Genomic DNA, 21,878 nt, shown 5'->3' with positions numbered 1-21,878 from the left:
AATCATTTTGAAGATTCAGTCAAATATAAAGATTATACACTATCACACAGATTTATTCAAAGAGAGAAACAAGTCTGATTCACCAGGAGAAGAGTGAAAGCATTGGGCAAGAACACACCATGTGAAATTTAGTTACATTCGGTGTATTTCCTATTACTGCACAAAAAACACTTGATTTCGCTGTTTCATAATCACAGATAAACAATAATGTATAAAAATATAGAGTAGGCACTACATACAACTATGGCATGTCAATCAAAGACAATTTGCAGAACCATTTCTGTGAACATTATATTTAGTGTGTATGTGTGAACGTGAGCATGTTCATGTCAGCCACTCCTCTATGCAGTCTCTGAACACCGTCTCATTCGAATGCCAAAAGCCGTGCTTCACTCCTGAGAGCACATACACAGCCAGGTCTCCACGAGCATGCAGTGTCTTCAGCCCAAACGAATCCCTACCGTACCACTATTCAAATGAGAGAGACAGAGAAGCACATAGTTATCCATCACATTAGGACATGAACATTATCAATGATGGTAGATGGTACCATTAAAGTAACTTACTTCCTGGTTCTTCATCTCAACAATGGTTTCGTTAATGTCATAAAATCCAAAGTGACTGATTGGAGAGAACAGACATGGTTAGTCCAATAGGTATATAGTGTCACTAGTGTCGAACCCACGTCTCAGAGATGCAACCAATGTGTGTGTAAGAATGCAGGATATACAACAGGGCAATTCATTTAGTATAAAATAATGGTGGTGATGGTGACCATGGATACCTGGACTCCCATGGTGTAATCACTCCGTCATCTGGTCCTCCAATCAACACCAGCTTGTTGATACGCAGGAAATTCTTCCTCCACTCTGATGATTAGAGAGAGATACATTTATTTGTTCTGAGAGTGAGGGTAACTATGTCGCTCCACATTTTATAGAATTTACAACTACTTAGGACAACAGTGTCAGTAGGGCCAGACTGAATCTGCAGTTTTATCAAATATATATTGAGAAAGAAATTTAAGCCAAACATAATATGCTGCTACAAAATGTTTGTCCATTATGCAGACAAGACAGTGTGAAAGGAGAAGTAAGGAACTTTGCTGGAGATTTTGTCTGGCCCTTATCAGTTAATGGTACTAATCTAATCTAGATTTTCAGTTTTGGATACTGAGATATCTGCAGTAGGAATGAATTTCAGTACCTGTCATTTCCCTGTGTGGTCTTTCTCCATTCAGCAGGGCCAGATAATTGCTGCTCTTCAGGAAGCGTTCTCTTTGGTGTGGGTCTGGTAGGACAAAACATTTTGGTGCAAGCACAAAGGAACAGTTGTGAGCCTCTTTACTGTACTCAGATACACATCTACAAACGAATGTTCTGGTTCTCTATTTGTTCGACACCGAACTTCCCCTTTAACTACTCAATTCTCTCTTACCATTCCAGAAGTTGCAGATGGACCATTTCTGTCCTACTGAAGAGTAACACACGTGAAAAACACGGGCCTTTAGATAGTGAGGAAAAACCATTTTCAGAATGTCTGTGTCTGTGGGAGAAGCACAACGAAAAGGCTAGTAAAAATGTGTGTGGTGTGTGGAATATATGTGTTTCAAATTTACACACGGCGTGCAAAGTTTCACTTTTTATTTGAAATGTGAGACATTAATATAATTTGTTTGGCTTTGTTGTATGACAAAAAGCAACATTTCATTGTGTTAAAGAGCTATACCTAGGCCTTGCCTGATAAAAGAAAAAATGACTTAGGAGAAGAAAGTGACCATCACTGACCTCCATACTGGCCAGCCTGTGGTGATGAGAGGGAGATGAAGGACTGGACATTATGGTCAGGAAGTGTAGAAAGAAGTCCTCGACATATCAGACCACCTAAGAGAAGCAGGGGAAGACAGCATTAAGCGGAAAGCGTTATATCTCTACATCTTGTTCCAAAAATGCTAAATAACTGAGATAGAGACCTTGTGAGAAGCAGATAAGATGGATGCCATTCTCTGCCTCCTGCATGATTGGATAGAGCAACTTTTTGAAGCCCTGCACCTGCACCCACAGTGGCTTCAGGCTGGCCATGTTATCATACAGATCAATCACTGACACGTTGGTACCTGGATGGGCCTGTCAAAAGAATACATCAGCTTATATTGCAAGTTACAAGACAAAAACGATGTACCTGAAACATGTTATCCTATCATATTATATTAAAAATAAAGAGAGTCGCACACTCCATATATAAACTCCCAGTAATTTATTGGGTATATACCAACATTTCTGCATCACTGTGCCTTCTTCAGGGTAATGTCATGATTACTTGAACCAGGTTATGTAGGCAACCAATGACAATAGTGAGGGGTGTGTCATAATGATTAAGTTAATTAGAATGAATTAGTGAAACTGTTAAAAAAACAATCCTATCATATTATAACATACATTATAAACTGGGTGGTTCGAGCCCTGAATGCTGATTGGCTGAACGCTGTGGTATATCAGACCGTATACCACAGGTATGAAAAAACATGTATTTTTACTGCTCTAATTATGTTGGTAACCAGTTTATAATAACAATAAGGCACTACGGGTGTTTGTGGTATATTTCCAATACACCACAGCTAAGGGCTGTATCCAGGCACTCCACGTCGTGCATAAGAACACCCCTTAGCCGTGGTATATTGGCCATATACCACACCCCGCCTCACGGGCATTATTGCTTAAATATAACACAGGTATGATGCAAAATTACTTGTTTACTGTTCCAATTACATTGGTAACCAGTTTATAATAGCAATAAGACACCTCAGGGGTTTGTGGTATGTTGGCAATAAACCACGGGTAAGGGCTGTATCCAGGCACTCCACATTGCGTTGTTATGTATGACATACATTTGTATCACAGGTGCACTAAAACAGGATCTTCTAAAATTCTCACTTCACGTGAAACTGAGGTGGATGCTTTTTTGGCTTCTTAGTGCTTTTATTTAAGGATGCAAGTTTGAATATTTCTACTTATTATTTATGAGTTACTAGGTGTAAAACATTTTGGTGGCCCCAAAAACATATTTTATCACTCACACACTGTATAAAGTGCTCTCACTTTCTTTTTTCCCCCACATAAGTATCCATGGAAACAGTTTCACATGAAGTGAGAATTTGATCAGATCCTGTTTTAGTGCACCTGTGATACAAATGTATATCATACATAACATTCTATTCCTCTAAAAACCTGTGGCCATTTTCCTGTTAAACATTCTCCAGAGAGAAAAAAGCAGATGTTCAAGTCATCCAGTCATAATTTCCCCAATACCAAGAGCAAACACAATGTTTTCAGCCTGTAATATTGGCCCATCATATCATTATACTGAGGCCCGAGAGGGTGTGGTATATGGCCAATATACCATGGCTAAGGGCTGTTCTCATGAACAACGCAATGTGTTCCTGGGTACAGCAACATGGAGTGGCTGGATACAGCCCTTACCCATGGTTATTGGCAATATACCACAAACCCCTGAGGTTCCTTATTGATATTATAAACTGGTTATCAACGTAATTAGAACAGCAAACAAGTCATTTTGCATCATACCCGTGGTATATTTAAGCAATAAGGCTGGGTGGCGGGGTGTTGTGCAGTATATGGCCAATATACCACGGCTAAGGGCTGTTCTTATGCACGACATAATGCGGAGTGCCTGGATACAGCCCTTAGAGCAGCCCTTAGCCATGGTGTATTGGCAATATACCACAAACACCCGAGGTGCCTTATTGTTATTATAAACTGGTTACCAACATAATTAGGGAAGTAAAAATACATGTTTTTCATACTCGTGGTATACGGTCTGATATACCACGGCTTTCAGCCAATCAGCATTCACTGCTCAAACCACCCAGTTTTGAAGAATCTCAAATCTCAAATATATTTTGATTTATTTAACACTTTTTTTGGTTATTACATGATTCCAAATGTGTTATTTCATAGTTGTCTCCCTTATTATTCTACAATGTAGAAAATAGTAAAAAATAAAGAAAGACTCTTGAATGAGTAGGTGTGTCCAAACTTTTGACTGGTACTGTACACCTCAATGATCTAATCAGTCTCAATTTACATAATACTTGTTTTCTTTTCTGTTTAATAAGTATATAATTATGGTTAAATGTGTGTTGTAGAGGCTTGGCCTACAAACGTACCTCTTGTATCAAACGACTCATCATAAGGAATTGTTTAGGACCGTCAAAGAGGCCGTGAACAATGATGACAGGTTTGTACCCAAGTGTTCCGGCCAGGTTAACTCCACATAAGAGCAGCAGAAGTCCATTGACATTGATGTCCAACGACGTTCTCATTTTCAATTAAACCACCGATAAATAAAGTTTGATTCCTTCAGCGTGCAGGATAGAACAATTGGTTGCATCACCTTAGCATAAATGAAAATGGACATTTAAGTTCCAGTTTACTATGTTTACCTACTTTCATTATTACACATCTGTTGTGGTGTTCGCGGAAGAAGACACTCCTCTTCCTCCTTTATCATCTTAATTCAATGGCTAGCCTCGCTCGACTTTGAGTGTTTGGTGCCATCAATTTAATTCACTATGATTCAATGGTCACTACACGCACTTTAAGGGAGTTTTACGCTTTCCAGTCTGTGGATGAATTCCACTCACAAAAAGTCTTTAACCATTGAGTGTAATGCAAAATGCCTCATAAACTTATGGTATTAACAACGACCGATGTAAGTAGCAGATGTGCCATCATTTGGACAAACAAAATGCGCAGTGCACACTTGTTCTGATTGAGTTGTTCTGTACACCTCCACCAGGGGGCAGAATCCGATCAGAGACTTATTGAAATACGTGTTTCCACTTCCGGTTGTCGCACCATGGATGGAGTGGGTAGCTTTAGCAAGAAGTTGTGGATAAGTTTTGCTTAACAAGTGTAATTGAAACCAACATGACTGTTGTTAGTATTGACTTCGCTTGTTAGTTAAACGTCCACTTATTAGCCAGGCGTGAAGCAAATTAACCTAAACTGAGCTCGTTGTTTTGCTAAGCTTGCTAGCTACTGTATGTTGTGCTGTTTTCATAGATCACCACCATGTTCATTGCGTGAAGGTTTCAAAACAAGGTAAGGTGGCTAGCTAGCTACCTATCAATGTAATGAATAGTTTTCAGATCGTCAAAGAGCAAATAAAGGAGGGAAAGAAAAGCTAGAGGGCTTGCATTTCGATAGTTCCTACTTAAGATCATGCAGCGGATCTATTCCGTTTTATAATTAAGCAGTAAGGCAACTCCACATGAGGCTGTTCTCCTGCACGACGCAGCGCGCCCCGGTGGTGCCTTATTGGTATAAACTGGTTACCAACGTAATTAGAGTAGTTAAAATACATGTTTTGTCATACCCGTGGTATATTGTCAAAAATATTTTTACTGATCTAATTACATTGTTAAACCAGTTTATAATACCTTTTAAGGCCCCTTGTGATATATGGCCAATATACCATGGGTAAGGGCTGTATCCAGCCACTTCACGTTGCTTCGTGCCTAAGAACAGCCCATAGTCATATACCACACCCTCTCCTGCCTTATTGTTTCAATATACCCTTGTGTAGCATATGAATCTTGCTGTGCCAGCCATTCCCTGCTACATCATCACCATTGCTACAGAATGACATTTTATATACCAAGCACAGGAGGTTGGTGGCACCTTAATTGAGGAGAACTGGCTCGTGGTAATGACTGGAGCGGGATAAGCAATTATTATGAGCCGTTTTCCCCTCATCAGCCTCCTGTGATACCTAGTACTGTACAACTCTCTGTCTACATCTACTGTAGCTAACTGATTTTGTCTCCCAATTAGGCAAAATGGCAAACCTAGAACAATGGGTGAGCGACAGTCTGCACGACATCCTTGGCCTTAGTGACAGATATGTCGCCCAGTTCATGATTGGCTCCGCGCGTAAATCCTCAAGCTCTCAAGACTTTGTGGCCCACCTCAAGTCGACGAGCACCATCGACATTAATCAGAGAGTGATCGCCTTTGCACAGGAACTGTATGAAAAGGTAAAATGATTTGCTTTCTTTGTGTTTTAACTGCGTGCTTGTTTCTTATTTTTACTGTGGTTATTATGAGCATCTAGAAATGACTTTCATCTATGTGTTTCAGATTCCTCGTAAGCAAGTGGTTGAAAAGCCAGCCAGAGCGATAGAGCGACACGTCATGGAGATTGAGAGGAAGAATCGAACTTACACCCTACTGTCGGACAGCGAGAGTGACGGAGAGGCAGTGAGAGAGAGGGAGAAGGAGAAGAAGAAAAGTAAAGACAGAGGCGATAAGAGGAAGCACCTCAGGAAAAGGGAGGAGAGTCAATCATCTAGTGAAGAGGAGACCCCTAAAAGGTAATCAACCTGGAATAGAGTTTCATGTTGCTTGCTTGTGACAGGTTCTACCTGCTTTCCTCTCTTTTGTTGCTTTTTAGCAAAATGTTGACAGCTGTATTTGACTTGTATGGACTTCAGGGAGACAGGATGCAGCTTCAGGAGTCTATGGTCTCATTAACTGACTTGCAACCATAAATACATTACAACAATGAAGCCAGTTACCCGAGAATATTTTGATTGTTTTCATGCTGTGTAGTCTTCATTTTTTCAGCTGCTACTCCTCTGTGGCTTCAATGCTTGCTTGAACAAGCCTCCACTTAGATTGTGTGATTTGAGTTTCTAAAAGGCCCTTTCTCAGTAGTAAGCTGGGCCATGGCGACCAGAAGTCCAGTAAGAAGGATGATGAGGAGGAGGAGTGGGAGAAGGAAGAGAGAGAACGCGTACTGGATCTGGAAGAGAGGGATGCTTTTGCCGAACGAATGAAACTGAAGGACAAAGGCAAGACGAGGAACATCATGGAGAGAACGGACAAGAAGGTGGGATTGACTATCAAAATGATGGGACCCAACCCAGTACATTTGACTTACTAGTGTACTTGTAGGTGTGTTTTGATTTTTGGCTAAATGTTTTTCCATGACCTTTTCACCAGGGCTACGAGGAGGCTCAGAAAAGACTAAAGATGGCAGAGGAGGATCACAAGAAAATCGTGAGCACATTATCAAATTCCCAGTAACTTATCGTATAATAGACTATCGTCTAGGTATAAAAAAAACAGTAGAAATAGAATTACTAGAACAGGGAGAGCCCCTCAGACTCATTATATGACTATGGTCACCACCTATCTTCTCGTCTTTTCTATAGCTTCCAGAGTTGCGGAAGGAGTCTCGCAGGAACTACCTGTCCAAGAGAGAGGCTGAGAAGCTGGAGGACCTGGAGGCAGAGATAGCCGACGAGGAGTACCTGTTCTCCACGGACGCGCTGACGGAGAGGGAGCGGAAGGAGCTGGAGTACAAGCGCAACCTCCGAGACCTGGCCAAGGACTACAAGAAAGCCGGCGACAAGGAGAAAGAGGAGAGGAAGAACAGATACTATATGCCAGAGGAGAAGAGGAGTAAAGTAAGGAGGAGATAGTTGGCTGGTAATGGTCCTGCCATGGATAGCCAGTACTCTTGTTGAAATGGAGATATGTGAAACACTAAGATCCGGGGCTTGATTATATATATCTCGCTCACTCTATTTCCCTCTTTCTCTGTCCTTCCCTCTATCTCTGACCCTCTCTCTCTTTCTCCATCGCTCTAGGATATTCCCCAGAGGGACATGGAGCTGGAGTTGGAGATGCCCATGGAGGGTGGAGGAGAGCAGGGTCGCTGGGAGGAGGAGAGGTTGAAGACCGCCTCGCTCAGCTTCGGGGCCAAGAAGGAGAGGGAGAAAGGGTTGAAGGCAGAAAGAGAGAAGTACCAGCTGATCCTGGAGGAGGACGAGATGATCAACTTTGTCAGCAGTGCCGTCATCATGAAGGGAACCCAGGATGAAAAGGTTGGTTGACACTAACTTTTATCATTGAAGCGTTTATCTCTGATAGATTGCAAGGAATAGAGCTATAATTATGGATGTTAGTCGAACAAAATATTGTAATAATTCAAATTCAGAAAATATTTAACATTCCATACATATTCAATAGCAATCAACAAATACACACCTGAGCTTCTGGAGCATTTCTAACTGTGCCAAGGACAAATTTCCATGTCACAATGAACAATACAGTGCAATTGCAATATTGTCTTCATTACATTTACATTTACATTTAAGTCATTTAGCAGACGCTCTTATCCAGAGCGACTTACATGCTGTGTGTCTCCAGGAGCAGGAGCAGGCAGCCTTGTCCCAGGCGGAGGTCCAGAAGCAGTCCATCCAGGAAGTGAGACGCAGCTTGCCCGTGTTCCCCTACAGAGAGGACCTGCTCCTGGCCATCCAGCAGCACCAGATCCTGATCATCGAGGGAGAGACGGGCTCCGGCAAGACCACCCAGATCCCCCAGTTCCTCATGGAGTCGGTGGGTACACGTTATTCAAGGGCCACGTCCATAAACATTATTATGGACACACATCAAAGAGGTTAGAGAGAAGCAGAGGACACATTTCCATTGGACATTTTGTGTACATTTGACAAAGTCGTCTTGAATCTTCAGTGTTTTGTCCCCCCAATTTTTTTGTAGTCTTCCAACCTGATCCATTTGTGGCATTATGCTTTTCTGTGTATGTTATCTTTGTTGACCTGTTGTCTGGGTTTACATCTCCTAGGGATACAATGATGGAGGCATGAAGATTGGGTGTACCCAGCCCCGTAGAGTGGCAGCCATGTCCGTAGCAGCCAGGGTGGCACAAGAAGTGGGCGTCAAGCTGGGCAACGAGGTGAAAATGGCACAACCGCTCTCTTTCACTCCAATGAAGCATAAATTATTCTTACTGTATATGGTAGAAAACATAAACTAACCTTATTTGTCCAACCACCCCTTTCTTCCTCAGGTAGGCTACAGTATCCGTTTTGAGGACTGTACGTCGGAGAGGACAGTACTCAAATACATGACTGATGGAATGTTGCTCAGAGAGTTCCTGACAGAGCCTGATCTGGCCAGCTACAGGTACCACTATATGCCCCATCTGTCCTTATCTTTAGATATGTTTTCCATATGTGGAGGTTTATGTTTAAAAGTGGTATATTGTGTTTTACAAAAATAAGAAATGAAATAATTCCCTGCAATATTGTTTATAGTCAGTATGACAGGATAACAATACATGATCAATGATCCCTTCCTCTCTCTCAGTGTGGTCCTCATTGATGAGGCCCACGAGCGGACGCTGCACACAGACATCCTGTTTGGTCTGATCAAGGACATTGCCCGGTTCCGTCCGGACCTGAAGGTGCTGGTGGCCAGCGCCACCTTGGACACAGAGCGCTTCTCCTGCTTCTTTGACGACGCTCCGGTATTCAGAATCCCCGGCAGGAGGTTCCCTGTGGACATCTTCTACACTAAGGTACCTCTGCTGACCATCTGTATAGTGAAATGGCCTCAGGACAAAAGATTGCATCCCCATTCTCCACCGTTCTCCCGAAGTGTGCACTTGCGCATTTCCCACGATGGATTTAACATGAAAACTCCCTCCGGGCAATGTTTAAACCAATATAGAGCCTTTTAAATCTGCGACAGGAAGTGAGCAAGTGCACTCTTTGAGAGAAGGCGGAAGAAACGGAATGCAGCCATATGCATAACTTTGAATGACTGTAAATACCTTTTAGAATGTGAATCATTTCACTCGTGAGAAGTGATGGATGATACTAATGTAAGTCAAAGATGGAGGCCAATTATCTGTTCTATTGTTGTACGTTTTGCTATCTGGTATTGTTTACTATTTCTCTCTCTCTCTCAGGCTCCTGAGGCAGACTACCTGGAGGCCTGTGTTGTGTCGGTGCTACAGATCCACGTCACACAGCCCCCTGGAGACTGTCTGGTCTTCCTCACTGGACAGGTCTGGCACACTCGCACCTTGACCCCTCACCTCAACGCTGACATTCACATTACATCAGCTACTACATCATCTACCTCGGCTACTACGTCACATTACATCTGCTCTCACTCAACATCAGATCCTACATCAGTCACTACACATTAGCTAGGCCTACTACAAATCACACTGCATCTCGTAAATCACACTACATCTCATAAATCACACTACATCTGGTAAATCACACTACATCTGGTAAATCACACTACATCAGCAACCATCTTAAGTCTATTCATTCTGTATGTGGCTCTTTAATGTGTAGGGTGCCGTCTTTCGGATGGGACGTTAAACGGTTGTCCTGACTCTGTGGTCTCTAAAAGATCCCCTGGCACTTATCGTAAGAGTAGGGGGTGTTAACCCCGGTGTCCTGGCTAAATCTAGCCCTCATACCACCTAATCATCCCCAGCTTCCAATTGGCTCATTCATCTCTCCTCCCCTGTAACTATTCTCCGGGTCGTTCCTGTAGATGAGAATGTGTTCTCAGTCAACTTACTTTCTGCCAAGGTGTCTGTCCTTACCGCTCTCCCGTCTCTCTCTATTTCCACAGGAGGAGATTGAGACTTGCTGTGAGCTGCTGCAGGAGAGATGCAGGCGTCTGGGTTCTAAGATATCGGAGCTCCTGGTGCTTCCCATCTACGCCAACCTACCTTCCGACATGCAGGCCAAGATCTTCAGCCCCACACCCCCTGGCTCACGCAAGGTGAGGGGACCTCTTCTGTCCATTTACACTTGGGCCACTAGGGGGTGCTCAAGGACCACTTTGGAAATATGTTTTATCTTCTGTGATCAAATAATGTAAAAAAATATATGTATGCATTATTTTCTTTACCCAAATGGAAATCCAACTCAACCTAGGTTATTGTAGATTTCATGCTGCACTTATGTCAATGTAGTAGATTCTATTCTACTATGTCATTTGGCGCATTTTACGCTAATGGCGCCGAAGGAGTTGGCCGCCGCTTTACGATCCTGTAACCGATTGTGTATGTTTTTTCACATTATTTTTAACTTATTTTGTACATAATGTTTCTGCCACCGTGTCTTTTGACCGAAAAGAGCTTCTCGATATCAGGGCAGCGATTACTCACCCCGTACTGGAGGAATTCTTCTTCTTCAACGAGTCGGACAGGAAGGATTTACTCCAGACACACGACGAGGCCCTCATCCCCGTCATTCGCAGGAGCGAAAAGACGGAGATATCTCGGACGACGGTCCGTCGCCTTTACCATCGGTCCTTTTAGACAACGTACAATCAATCGATAAATAAAATAGACGAACTACGAGCACTTATATCCAACCAACGAGACATTAAAAACTGTAATATCTTATGTTTCACCGAGCCATGGCTGAACGACGAACATGATTAACATACAGCTGGCGGGTATTAAGATTTTTCGGCAGAATAGAACAGCGGCCTCTGGTAAGACAAGAGGCGGCGGCCTATGTATATTTGTAAACAACAGCTGGTGCATGAAATCTAAGGAAGTCTCGAGGTTTTGCTCGCCTGAGGTAGAGTATCTCATGATAAGCTGTAGACCACACTATTTACCAAGAGTTTTCATAGCTGTCTATATACCACCGCAGACCAATGCTGGCACTAAGACCGGACTCAATGAGCTGTATACAGCCATAAGCAAACAGGAAAACGCACATCCAGAGGTGGCGCTCCTAGTGGCCGGGGACTTGAATGCAGGGAAACTCAAATCAGTTTTACCTAATTTCTATCAGCATGTTAAATGTGCAACCAGACGGGAAAAATACTCTAGACCACCTTTACTCCACACACAGAGACTCGTACAAAGCTCTCCCTCACCCTCCATTTGGCAAATCTGACCATAATTCTATCCTCCTGATTCCTGCTTACAAGCAAAAACTAAAGCAGGAAGCACCAGTGACTCGGTCAATAAGAAAGTGGTCAGATGAAGAAGATGCTAAGCTACAGGACTGTTTTGCTAGCACAGACTGGAATATGTTCCGGGATTCTTCCGATGGCATTGAGGGGTATACCACATCAGTCATTGGCTTCATCAATAAGTGCATCGACGATGTCGTCCCCACAGTGTCCGTGCATACATACCCCAACCAGAATCCCTGGATTACAGGCCCCATCCGCACTGAGCAAACGGGTACAGCTGCCGCTTTCAAGGAGCGGGACTCTAACCCGGAAGCTTATAAGAAATCCAGCTATGCCCTCCGACGAACCATCAAACAGGCAAAGTGTCAATACAGGACTAAGATTGTAATACACCGGCTCCGACGCACGTCGGATGTGGCAGGGCTTGCAAACTATTACAGACTACAAAGGGAAGCACAGCCAAGAGCTGCCCAGTGACACGAACCTACCAGACGAGCTAAATTACTTCTATGCTCGCTTCAGGGCGAGTAACACTGAAACATGCATGAGAGCAAGAGCTGTTCCGGACGACTGTGTGATCACGCTCTCCGCAGCCGATGTGAGTAATACCTTTAAACAGGTCAACATTCACAAGGCCGTAGGGCCAGACGGATTACCAGGATGTGTACTCCGAGCATGCGCTGACCAACTGGCAAGTGTCTTCACTGACATTTTCAACCTGTCCCTGATTGAGTCTGTAATACCAACATGTTTTAAGCAGACCACCATAGTCCCTGTGCCCAAGAACACTAAGGTAACCTGCCTAAATGACTACTGACCCGTAGCACTCACGTCTGTAGCCATGAAGTGCTTTGAAAGGCTGGTCATGGCTCACATCAACACCATTATCCCAGAAACCCTAGACCCACTCCAATTTGCATACCGCCCCAACAGATCCACAGATGATGCAGTCTCTATTGCACTCCACACTGCCCTTTCCCACCTGGACAAAAGGAACACCTATGTAAAAATGCTATTCATTGACTACAGCTCAGCGATCAACACCATAGTGCCTTCAAAGCTCATCAATAAGCTAAGGACCCTGGGACTAAACACCTCCCTCTACAACTGGATCCTGGACTTCCTGACGTGCCACCGCCAGGTGGTAATGGTAGGGAACAACACATCCGGCACGCTGATCCTCAACACGGGGGCCCCTCGGGTGCGTGCTCAGTCCCCCCTGTACTCCCTGTTCACTCATGACTGCACGGCCAGGTAAGACTCCAACACCACCATCAAGTTTACCGATGACACAACAGTGGTAGGCCTGATCAGCGACAACGATGAGACAGCCTATAGGGAGGAGGTCAGAGACCTGGCCGTGTGGTGCAAGGACAACAACCTCTCCCTCAACGTGATCAAGACAAAGGAGATGATTGTGGACTACAGGAAAAGGAGGACCAAGCACCCTCCCATTCTCATCGACAGGGCTGTAGTGGAGCAGGTTGAGAGCTTCAAGTTCCTTGGTGTCCACATCACCAACAAACTATCATGGTCCAAGCACACTAAGACAGTTGTGAAGAGGGCAATACAAAGCATATTCCCCCTCAGAAGACTGAAAAGATTTGGCATGGGTCCTCAGATCCTCAAAAGGTTCTACAGCTGCACCATCAAGAGCATCCTGACTGGTTGGATCACTGCCTGGTATGGCAACTGCTCGGCCTCCGACCGCAAAGCACCACAGAGGGTAGTGCTTACATCACTGGGACCAAGCTTCCTGCCATCCAGGACCTCTATACCAGGTAGTGTCAGAGGAAGGCCCTGAAAATTGTCAAAGACTCCAGCCACCCTAGTCATAGACTGTTCTCTCAGCTACCTCACGGCAAGCGGTACCGGAGTGACAAGTCGAGGTCCAAATAGCTTCTTAACAGCTTCTACCCCCAAGCCATAAGACTCCTGAACAGCTAATCAAAGGGCTACCCAGACCCCTCTTTTATACTGCTGCTATTCTGTTTCTAATCTATGCATAGTGACTTTAACTCTACCTACATGTACATATTACCTCGACTAACCGGTGCCCCTGCACATGGACTCTGTACCGGCACCCCCTGTATATAGCCTTGCTTGTTATTTTACTGCTGCGGTTTAATTATTTGTTTGTTTTATTTTCTACTGATCCATTTTTTACTTAATACTTAAAAATAAAGGTTAAGGGCTTGTAAGTAAGCATTTCACAGTAAGGTGTACACCTGTTGGCCATGTTCTTAACCACGTACTCCACCCGGCACAGCCAGATGAGGACTGGCCACCCCTCATAGCCTGGTTCCTCTCTAGGTTTCTTCCTAGGTTTTGGCCTTTCTAGGGAGTTTTTCCTAGCCACCGTGCTTCTACACCTGCATTGTTTGGGGTTTTAGGCTGGGTTTCTGTACAACACTGAGATATCAGCTGATGTAAGAAGGGCTATATAAATAAATTTGATGAATTCGGCGCATGTGACAAATAACATTTGATTTGACTACTTAAGACATCATTCTTCAGATTCCTGCCTCCATGTTTCTCATTCTCTTGTGGTGTTGTGTACCAACACATTATCTGATGTACAAAGTGTCCTCTCTCTGCGTGACCTTAGGTGGTGGTGGCCACTAACATTGCGGAGACCTCTCTAACCATCGATGGGATCATATACGTCATAGATCCAGGCTTCTGCAAGCAGAAGAGCTATAACGCCCGCACTGGGATGGAGTCTCTGATTGTCACGCCTTGCTCACGGGTAACACGCTAGCTTTGGTTTTCAAACGAGCCATTTTGTTGTCATTGTCAGAGAAAGGGTCATTCATGTGGCTCTTATTGGGGTTGTTGTACCGTGGTTGTGGGAGAGGCCTCTTTCCAGTATTTCAAACACCTGTTTCTTTGACTGTCATTTTTGTAGATTTAGTTCTCTGGACAACATTCTGACCGTTTGCTGATTCCATCTGTGTTTTGATCCACCACAGGCCTCAGCCAATCAGCGAGCAGGTCGTGCAGGCAGAGTGGCCGCTGGGAAGTGTTTCCGTCTTTACACTGCGTGGGCGTTTAAACACGAGATGGAGGAGTCCACCGTGCCCGAGATCCAGCGAACTAACCTGGGCAACGTGGTGCTACTGCTCAAGAGCTTGGGTACGGAACAAACTCTTTATAAGTCATGTCGCAGTGCTAAATAAGAGAACACGTTTTAAAAAGCACAGAAGTCCTCTTGAAGTAATCCACTGAAGTATAGTCTGTAGTTGACTATTATGAGTTTGACTTACTTGACTTAGTGGAGCAAAGGGCCTCATTATGAGCGTCTCAAACCCACGTGTCGATTTGTTTTACATTGGAGTGGCGTATATATTTTTTCCCGACAGGAATTAATGACCTCATCCACTTTGACTTCATGGACCCGCCCCCTCACGAGACCCTGGTGCTAGCTCTGGAGCAGCTGTATGCACTGGGTGCTCTCAACCACCTCGGAGAGCTCACCAAGGTAACTAACGCCTGACTGTCTATCAAAACCACGGCACCATTCAATCGCATTGGCACCATTCCCTCCTCCCTTGTTAAATCAGTTGAATAAGAAAAAGGCTTCTACGGCTATCCCATCTCAATTTATTGTTGGAGATAAGACCTGTAGTGATCCTGATGTTATCTCGTGAATCAAATAACTTTTTTGCGAATGTTGGTTCCTCTCTGTCAACGAAAATCAAAAACATTTATGGAAATCCCTTGGGTTACATTAAGGGACATTTTCCTTCACTGCTTTAGTTTGATCCACCTGATGTAATGGAGGTGATTGGTAACTTAAAGATATCAGCAGCAAGTCATGATGAGGTGAAATCATTTTTGGTGAAATCATTGTCTTCCTCCATTATTGAGCCTCTAACGTACATCTTTACCAAATCAATGCAAACTGGTGTTGTTCCTAAAGATTTGAAAATTGCCAAAGTTATCCCCCTCTATATATCTGGGGATGCAAGATCTTTTACAAATTATTGCACAGTATCTGTACTACTGTGTTTTTCTCTAATCCTAGAGAAACTGTTGTATAAAAGAATGTTGAAACATTTAAACCAACACTATTCTATATGACCACCAATATGTTTTTTGGTAAAACTAATCTACAGATTTGGCTCTTACAACTTGTGGATAAACTCTTTACAGCCCCGAACAACAATGAATACGCTCTTGGCATCTTTCTAGATTTATCCAAAGTGTTTGACAGGGTTGATCATGAAATATTACTTGCTAAATTGCATTATTACGGTTAAAATTATTATACGTGGCTATATAATTATGTTTTTGATAGAGAACTGTTCCGTACCCAAGCTCTTGAGCAGTAGCACTACATTGCCCAGGTTAGTTCTCTGGATCTCGGGCACGGTGGACTCCTCCATCTCATGTTTAAATGCCCACAAACCAAATCTGCCAGGGTCAAGATATCCTGTGGCATTCCACAGGGTTTGATCCTTGGACCTTGGTTATTACTAATCTATATCAATGACCTTGCTGCTGTGTCTTCTACCGTACTTCCCATTCTTTTTGCTGAGGATACCAATTTGATTTTATCACACGAGAATTTCGATTCACTAATCAACGAAGCCAACTCAGTTTTCTGAATTTCCATATAAACAAATTATCTTTTAAATGTAATAAAAAATCAGACTTCGTTGTATTTACTGGTAAGAATCAGATATATTTTTATAAGAGCCAGAATCTCAATTGGTGGGAATGAAATGAACCAGGTTTAATCTACAACATTCCTAGGTGTTCTAGTTGATGAAAAGTTGTCCTGGAAAGATCATATTCACTTTGTGTGCAGCAAAGTGTTGAAGTCCTTTGGTATCATCAGAAAGATTAGTGGTTTGGGCTTGCTTCCTGACACTATACCTCAGCTTCATTTACCCATATATTATTTACTGCAATATTGTCTGGGCCAGTACATATGCTTTCTACCTACACAAATGACTCATCACACAAAATAAACGTACAAGACTAGCCACCTCCTCTAACTACTTGGCTCCAGCTCTCCCTCCATTTAAGAAACTCAATATATTGTCTATCTACAACATTAATATACTCAAATGATGCACCTTCATCTACAAATACACATGCCTCCCAGACAATCCACCTAAACCCTTCAATGGTTAATTCAGGTTAATTCCCAAATCCATCCCAAATCCATGCATACACAAGACACCTTTACCCTTCCCACTGCCTCACATAGTCAGTTCTCTAGCAGATACAGAGGGTTCGTACTCTGGAATCTTCATATTGCCAAAACATCATCATCCCTCAATAACTTCAAGCGTAGATTAGGTGTCAGCCCGATGACCCAAACTACCTCCATGTAGCCTAACTCTCTCTCTCACACACACACACACACACACACACACACACACACACACACACACACACACACACACACACACACAATCAAACATGTTTTTTCTTCTATACTGAGTATGTCATGTACAGTTATAATTAGTATGCTTTGTTTAACTGATTGAAAAACTTTTTTTGTTCTTATATTTTTTGGGGTGTGGTTGCTTGTTTTATTTTTATCTGTACTGTTTTGTCTTTCCCTTTTATTCTTTGGTGAGAATAAATCAAACCTAAAAAGTGCAAATGACCTCTGGGAATGAAGGGAGGATATATAATAGGGCAAATCGATTCCATCACCATTAGGCAGGTGAATGAACATATTGGCTTCTAATACCTTTGAAAGGTGACTATTTGATGTGAAAGGTCATGTCATGTGTGTTGTGTTCCAGTTGGGCCGCAGGATGGCTGAGCTGCCGGTGGACCCTATGCTGAGCAAGATGATCCTGGCCTCAGAACAGTGAGTCTCTATGGCAATCCTGGCACTGGCATGGAATGAATGTAGTTTTATTATTATTATTCTGTTACCTTGCTCATCATTCCCCTTTCTCTCTTTTTTTCTCTCACCCCCCCCACTCAATAATTTATTTTATTCTTATTACAAAAGTGCTTTATTGCCAATTATTCAACAGGACATGAAACACCTTAATGTATTTCACTAAACTTTCCCATCTTCCTCTGTCTCTCCAGGTATAAGTGTTCTGAGGAGGTGTTGACCATCGCGGCCATGCTGTCTGTGAACAACTCCATATTCTACCGGCCCAAAGACAAGGTGGTTCACGCCGACAATGCCAGGCAGAACTTTGTGGTGCCCGGAGGAGACCATATGGTGCTGCTCAACGTCTACACACAGGTCAGGAGGATTGGGTTTGATAGTTAAGATAAAGATGTGATACTACCCCCCTTTGTTTCCACTTGTCTCATATAAGGTATCAGGGTAGCAGTTCTGGGTCATATTCATTTGGCACCAACTGTAAAAAATAAAATAAAAAGAGACAAACATGGAGGATCTTCATCTTCGTTTTTCTGTTGCAAACCATTTAGCCATGGTAATGCCCTAATGCAGGGGAAGGCAACTATGTTCAGCAGCGGGCTGATTTTTGTCGGAGCGGATGGTGTGGGTGCCGGAACATAATTATAATTATTTGTACAAAAAGTTTGGGAAATGCTGTTCTATGTTTTGTTTTCAGTCTGTGATATTGACTGCTTCATTTGTCCCTCAGTGGCTAGAGAGTGGCTACTCCACCCAGTGGTGCTATGAGAACTTCATCCAGTTCCGCTCCATGAAGCGGGCGCGGGATGTCAGGGAGCAGCTGGAGGGCCTGATGGACAGGATCGAGGTGGAGGTGTGCAGCTCAGGCGGCGACATTGTGCCCATCCGCAAGGTCAGTGTGACTGTGAACGCACCCTAACCTCATGACCATGAACACACCTTAAAACCGCTTAACCATGAACATACCTTAAAACCGCTTAACCATGAACACACCTTAAAACAGCTTAACCATGAACACACCTTAAAACAGCTTAACCATGAACATACCTTAAAACCGCTTGACCATGAACACACCTTAAAACAGCTTGACCATGAACACACCTTAAAACAGTTGGACCATGAACAAACCTTAAAACAGCTTGACCATGAACATACCTTAAAACAGCTTGACCATGAACACACCTTAAAACAGCTTAACCATGAACATACCTTAAAACAGTTGGACCATGAACATACCTTAAAACAGCTTGACCATGAACATACCTTAAAACAGCTTAACCATGAACATACCTTAAAACAGTTGGACCATGAACATACCTTAAAACCGCTTAACCATGAACACACAATAAAACCGTTTCCTCTAGTTAACCATGTATTTTTTTTAAACACCCTCCTGGAGTGTAGACCAGTGTTTCCCAACCCCAGTCCTCGGGTACCTCCAAACAGCACACCTGATTCAACTTGTCATCTAAACGTCAAGCCCTCCATGTTGAATCAGGTGTTTTTATCTGGGGCTACAACTAAAAGTGTGCTGTTGGGTGTACAGGAGCACAGTTCTTAAAACAGTTCTTAAATCATGCCGGGTGTTAAGCCGGCCACTCCGTTGGAGAGGCAGGTTGAGTTCACTTAATATGCATCTGAATGGACGCTCCGTGCTTTCCCAACTTCATCATCATCATCATCACAGTCCATTCTCCAGTGAAACTGATACACAAGAACTCCCCAAAAGGCAGTCCGTGGGTGTTTTTATTTGGCCCCCCAAGTTTAAAAAAATCCACAATCAGCTCAAAGTGATTTTAATTTAGGACACCTCTTCCCAAGTATTCCCACGCATAAATAGAGAAGCATATGTGATCGTATGAAATCAAGGTTTGAAAGGACTCTGTTTTTGTCAAATACTATATCTGTTTGGGATTTTTGCGGTCAATTTTCACCATCTCAGTAACATGATCACTCATACTCTCTCACAGCGTGCACACATAGAATCACTCATACATCCTCTCTTTGTCTCTCTCTCTCTCTCACTGATACTTCATTTAAAAATATGTATTTTGACCTCAAATGGACAACCATGTAAAATAAAGGTTAAATAAATATGTTTTCTCCTTCTCTCAGGCAGTGACGGCGGGGTATTTCTACCACACGGCGCGGCTTAGCAAGGGGGGCTACAAGACAGTGAAGCACCAGCAGACAGTCTACGTCCACCCCAACAGCTCCCTGTTCGAGGAGCAGCCCCGTTGGCTCATCTACCACGAGCTGGTCTTCACCACCAAGGAGTTCATGAGACAGGTCTGGCATCAGTACTAGTAGACTTGTGGTCATGTTTGTGTGTATGTTTCTCCGTGTGAGGCAGATCTGGAAGCAATCCACCACCGTGAAGGGCAAAGTAAAACTTTAGGGGAGAGTTGTTGCTGTCTTGTTGTAATATCAAGTGACTCCAGGTAGCATTGTCTTTGTATACAGTATTATATACAGTACCTTCGGAAAGTATTCAGACCCCTTGACTTTTTCCACATTTTGTTACGTTACAGCCTTATTCTAAAATGGATTAAATAAATACAAATTCTCAGAAATCTACACACAATAACCCATAATGACAAAACGAAAACAGGTTTTTAGGAATTTTTGCAAATATATTAAAAATAAACAACAGAAATGTCTTATTTACTTAAGTATTCAGACCCTTTGCTATGAGACTCGAAATTGAGATCGGATGCATCCTGTTTCAGTTGATAATCCTTGATGTTTCTACAACTTGATTGGAGTCCACCTGTGGTAAATTCAATTGATTGGACATGATTTGAAAAGGCACACACCTGTCTATATAAGGTCCTACAGTTCACAGTGCATGTCAGAGCAAAACCCAAACCAAGAGTTTGAAGGAACAAGGCACACCTGTTAATTGAAATGCATTCCAGGTGACTACCTCGTGAAGCTGGTTGAAAGAATGCCAAGAGTGCAAAGCTGTCATCAAGGCAAAGAAAGGGTGGCTATTTGAAGAATCTCAAATCTTAAATATATTTAATTTGTTTTAAACTTTTTTTGGTTACTACTTAATTCCATGTCTGTTATTTCATAGTTTTGATGTCTTCACTATTATTCTACAATGTAGAAAATAGTCAAAGTAAAGAAAAACCCTGGAATGAGTAGGTGTGTCAATCTTTGACTGGTACTGTATATTAGCAAACATTTCTAAACTTTTGCTTTATCATTATGGGGTATTGGGTGTAGATTTAGGGGGGAAATGTGTATTTATTTGATCAATTTTAGAATAAGGCTGCAACGTAACCTAATGTGGAAAAAGTCAAGGGTTCTGAATACTTTCCGAATGCACTGTACATAATGTATGTTGAGATTTAAGCTGCATGGGACAGAATGAATACGATTTTAAGGGGAAGGAAGGTGCTGTTATTCATACATTACTTTGAATTCATGTAAATATATTTTCCCCCTTTTTATTTGAACCTCTTTCTCTGCCTCAAGGTGATTGAGATAGACAGCAGCTGGCTGCTGGAGGTGGCTCCCCACTACTACAAGAACAAGGAGCTGGAGGACAGCAGCAGTAAGAAGATGCCTCGCAAACAGGGCAAGGCTAAGGAAGAGCTGGGCTAAGGACAGGAGCTAGAAAAGACAGAGACTTTCTCCCCTCAGAGATAGACAGCCAAGCAGGGCTGCCATAAGGAACTGTGATATAAAAAAAACTTTGGGGCCCTTGAGCCCAAAAAAAAAGAAACTGGATAAAAACTTGTATGGTTATGGGCTTATTTATCATAAACCACCTATCAGAGCTTGATGATAAGGAAATGTTATGCACTTGGACTGTCACAGAGTTTCCTGTGTCTGGTATGATGCAGGGTCCGGGGTGAAGATTCCCCTAAGTACAGATCTAGGATCCGCTTCCCCTCCCCATGCCCTAACCATTAGGGCTGAAATGCAAAACTGACCCAATATCAGTGTATAGGGGGGTAACTTCACCCTACTCCATGATGCAGAAACAGCAGCAAGACAGATCAAAACAAATGACTACTCCAAATGACAGGGCTACTGCTTTGTACGTAATGGCCAATAACTACCAGAGAGTTTGCCTATTTACTTTCCTTAAATAGTTAACTTTTGTTTCCCAATGTCTGGGTGTTGTTGGGGTTGTAAATGTATTTTCTTGTCCCAATTACACCTACCAGACTGAAATAAAACAGTGCTGTGTGTGTTTGACTTCA

At 42.9% G+C, this 21,878-nt stretch overlaps 2 protein-coding genes across 3 annotated transcripts; one reads left to right on the top strand and one right to left on the bottom strand.

Annotated features, from left to right (window-relative positions):
• Positions 1–26: 26 nt before the first annotated feature.
• LOC139564660 (lysosomal thioesterase PPT2-A-like) lies at positions 27–4,760 on the bottom strand. The gene is made up of 8 exons (XM_071384376.1): positions 4,187–4,760; positions 1,973–2,126; positions 1,788–1,883; positions 1,438–1,545; positions 1,207–1,290; positions 785–869; positions 567–621; positions 27–468 (listed from the first exon to the last, which is right to left on the bottom strand). Exons 1-8 carry the CDS (start codon positions 4,340–4,342, stop codon positions 325–327), a joined length of 882 nt encoding a protein of 293 aa, XP_071240477.1. The 5' UTR covers positions 4,343–4,760; the 3' UTR covers positions 27–324.
• LOC139564658 (pre-mRNA-splicing factor ATP-dependent RNA helicase DHX16-like) lies at positions 4,761–21,878 on the top strand. 2 transcript variants are annotated; one of them, XM_071384373.1, is made up of 21 exons: positions 4,761–5,123; positions 5,856–6,058; positions 6,162–6,394; positions 6,738–6,912; positions 7,026–7,082; positions 7,238–7,492; positions 7,676–7,912; positions 8,238–8,429; positions 8,677–8,787; positions 8,902–9,017; positions 9,201–9,411; positions 9,805–9,903; positions 10,488–10,640; positions 14,404–14,544; positions 14,768–14,930; positions 15,158–15,276; positions 17,561–17,628; positions 17,859–18,021; positions 18,392–18,553; positions 19,777–19,950; positions 21,145–21,878. In XM_071384373.1, exons 2-21 carry the CDS (start codon positions 5,861–5,863, stop codon positions 21,271–21,273), a joined length of 3,156 nt encoding a protein of 1,051 aa, XP_071240474.1. In that variant the 5' UTR covers positions 4,761–5,123; positions 5,856–5,860; the 3' UTR covers positions 21,274–21,878. The 2 variants fall into 2 exon arrangements, with proteins under 2 accessions (XP_071240474.1, XP_071240472.1); XM_071384371.1 differs by having other exon boundaries at positions 6,735–6,912.

This window comes from Salvelinus alpinus, chromosome 35, assembly GCF_045679555.1.
Source record: "Salvelinus alpinus chromosome 35, SLU_Salpinus.1, whole genome shotgun sequence".
In the NCBI taxonomy this organism is placed as follows: Eukaryota; Metazoa; Chordata; class Actinopteri; order Salmoniformes; family Salmonidae; genus Salvelinus; species Salvelinus alpinus.
This window is presented reverse-complemented; position numbering and strand designations above follow the sequence as displayed.

Excerpts from the sequence above, each read along its gene's own strand:
- LOC139564658 (XM_071384371.1), top strand. The coding sequence starts at position 5,861 with ATGGCAAACCTAGAACAATGGGTGAGCGACAGTCTGCACGACATCCTT. Across the intron at positions 7,493-7,675 it reads CAGAGGAGAAGAGGAGTAAA|GATATTCCCCAGAGGGACAT; the intron begins GTAAGGAGGAGA and ends CCATCGCTCTAG. Across the intron at positions 9,904-10,487 it reads TGGTCTTCCTCACTGGACAG|GAGGAGATTGAGACTTGCTG; the intron begins GTCTGGCACACT and ends CTATTTCCACAG.
- LOC139564660 (XM_071384376.1), bottom strand. The coding sequence starts at position 4,342 with ATGAGAACGTCGTTGGACATCAATGTCAATGGACTTCTGCTGCTCTTA. Across the intron at positions 1,884-1,972 it reads TCTTATCTGCTTCTCACAAG|GTGGTCTGATATGTCGAGGA; the intron begins GTCTCTATCTCA and ends TGCTTCTCTTAG. Across the intron at positions 469-566 it reads TTGAGATGAAGAACCAGGAA|TGGTACGGTAGGGATTCGTT; the intron begins GTAAGTTACTTT and ends TCATTTGAATAG.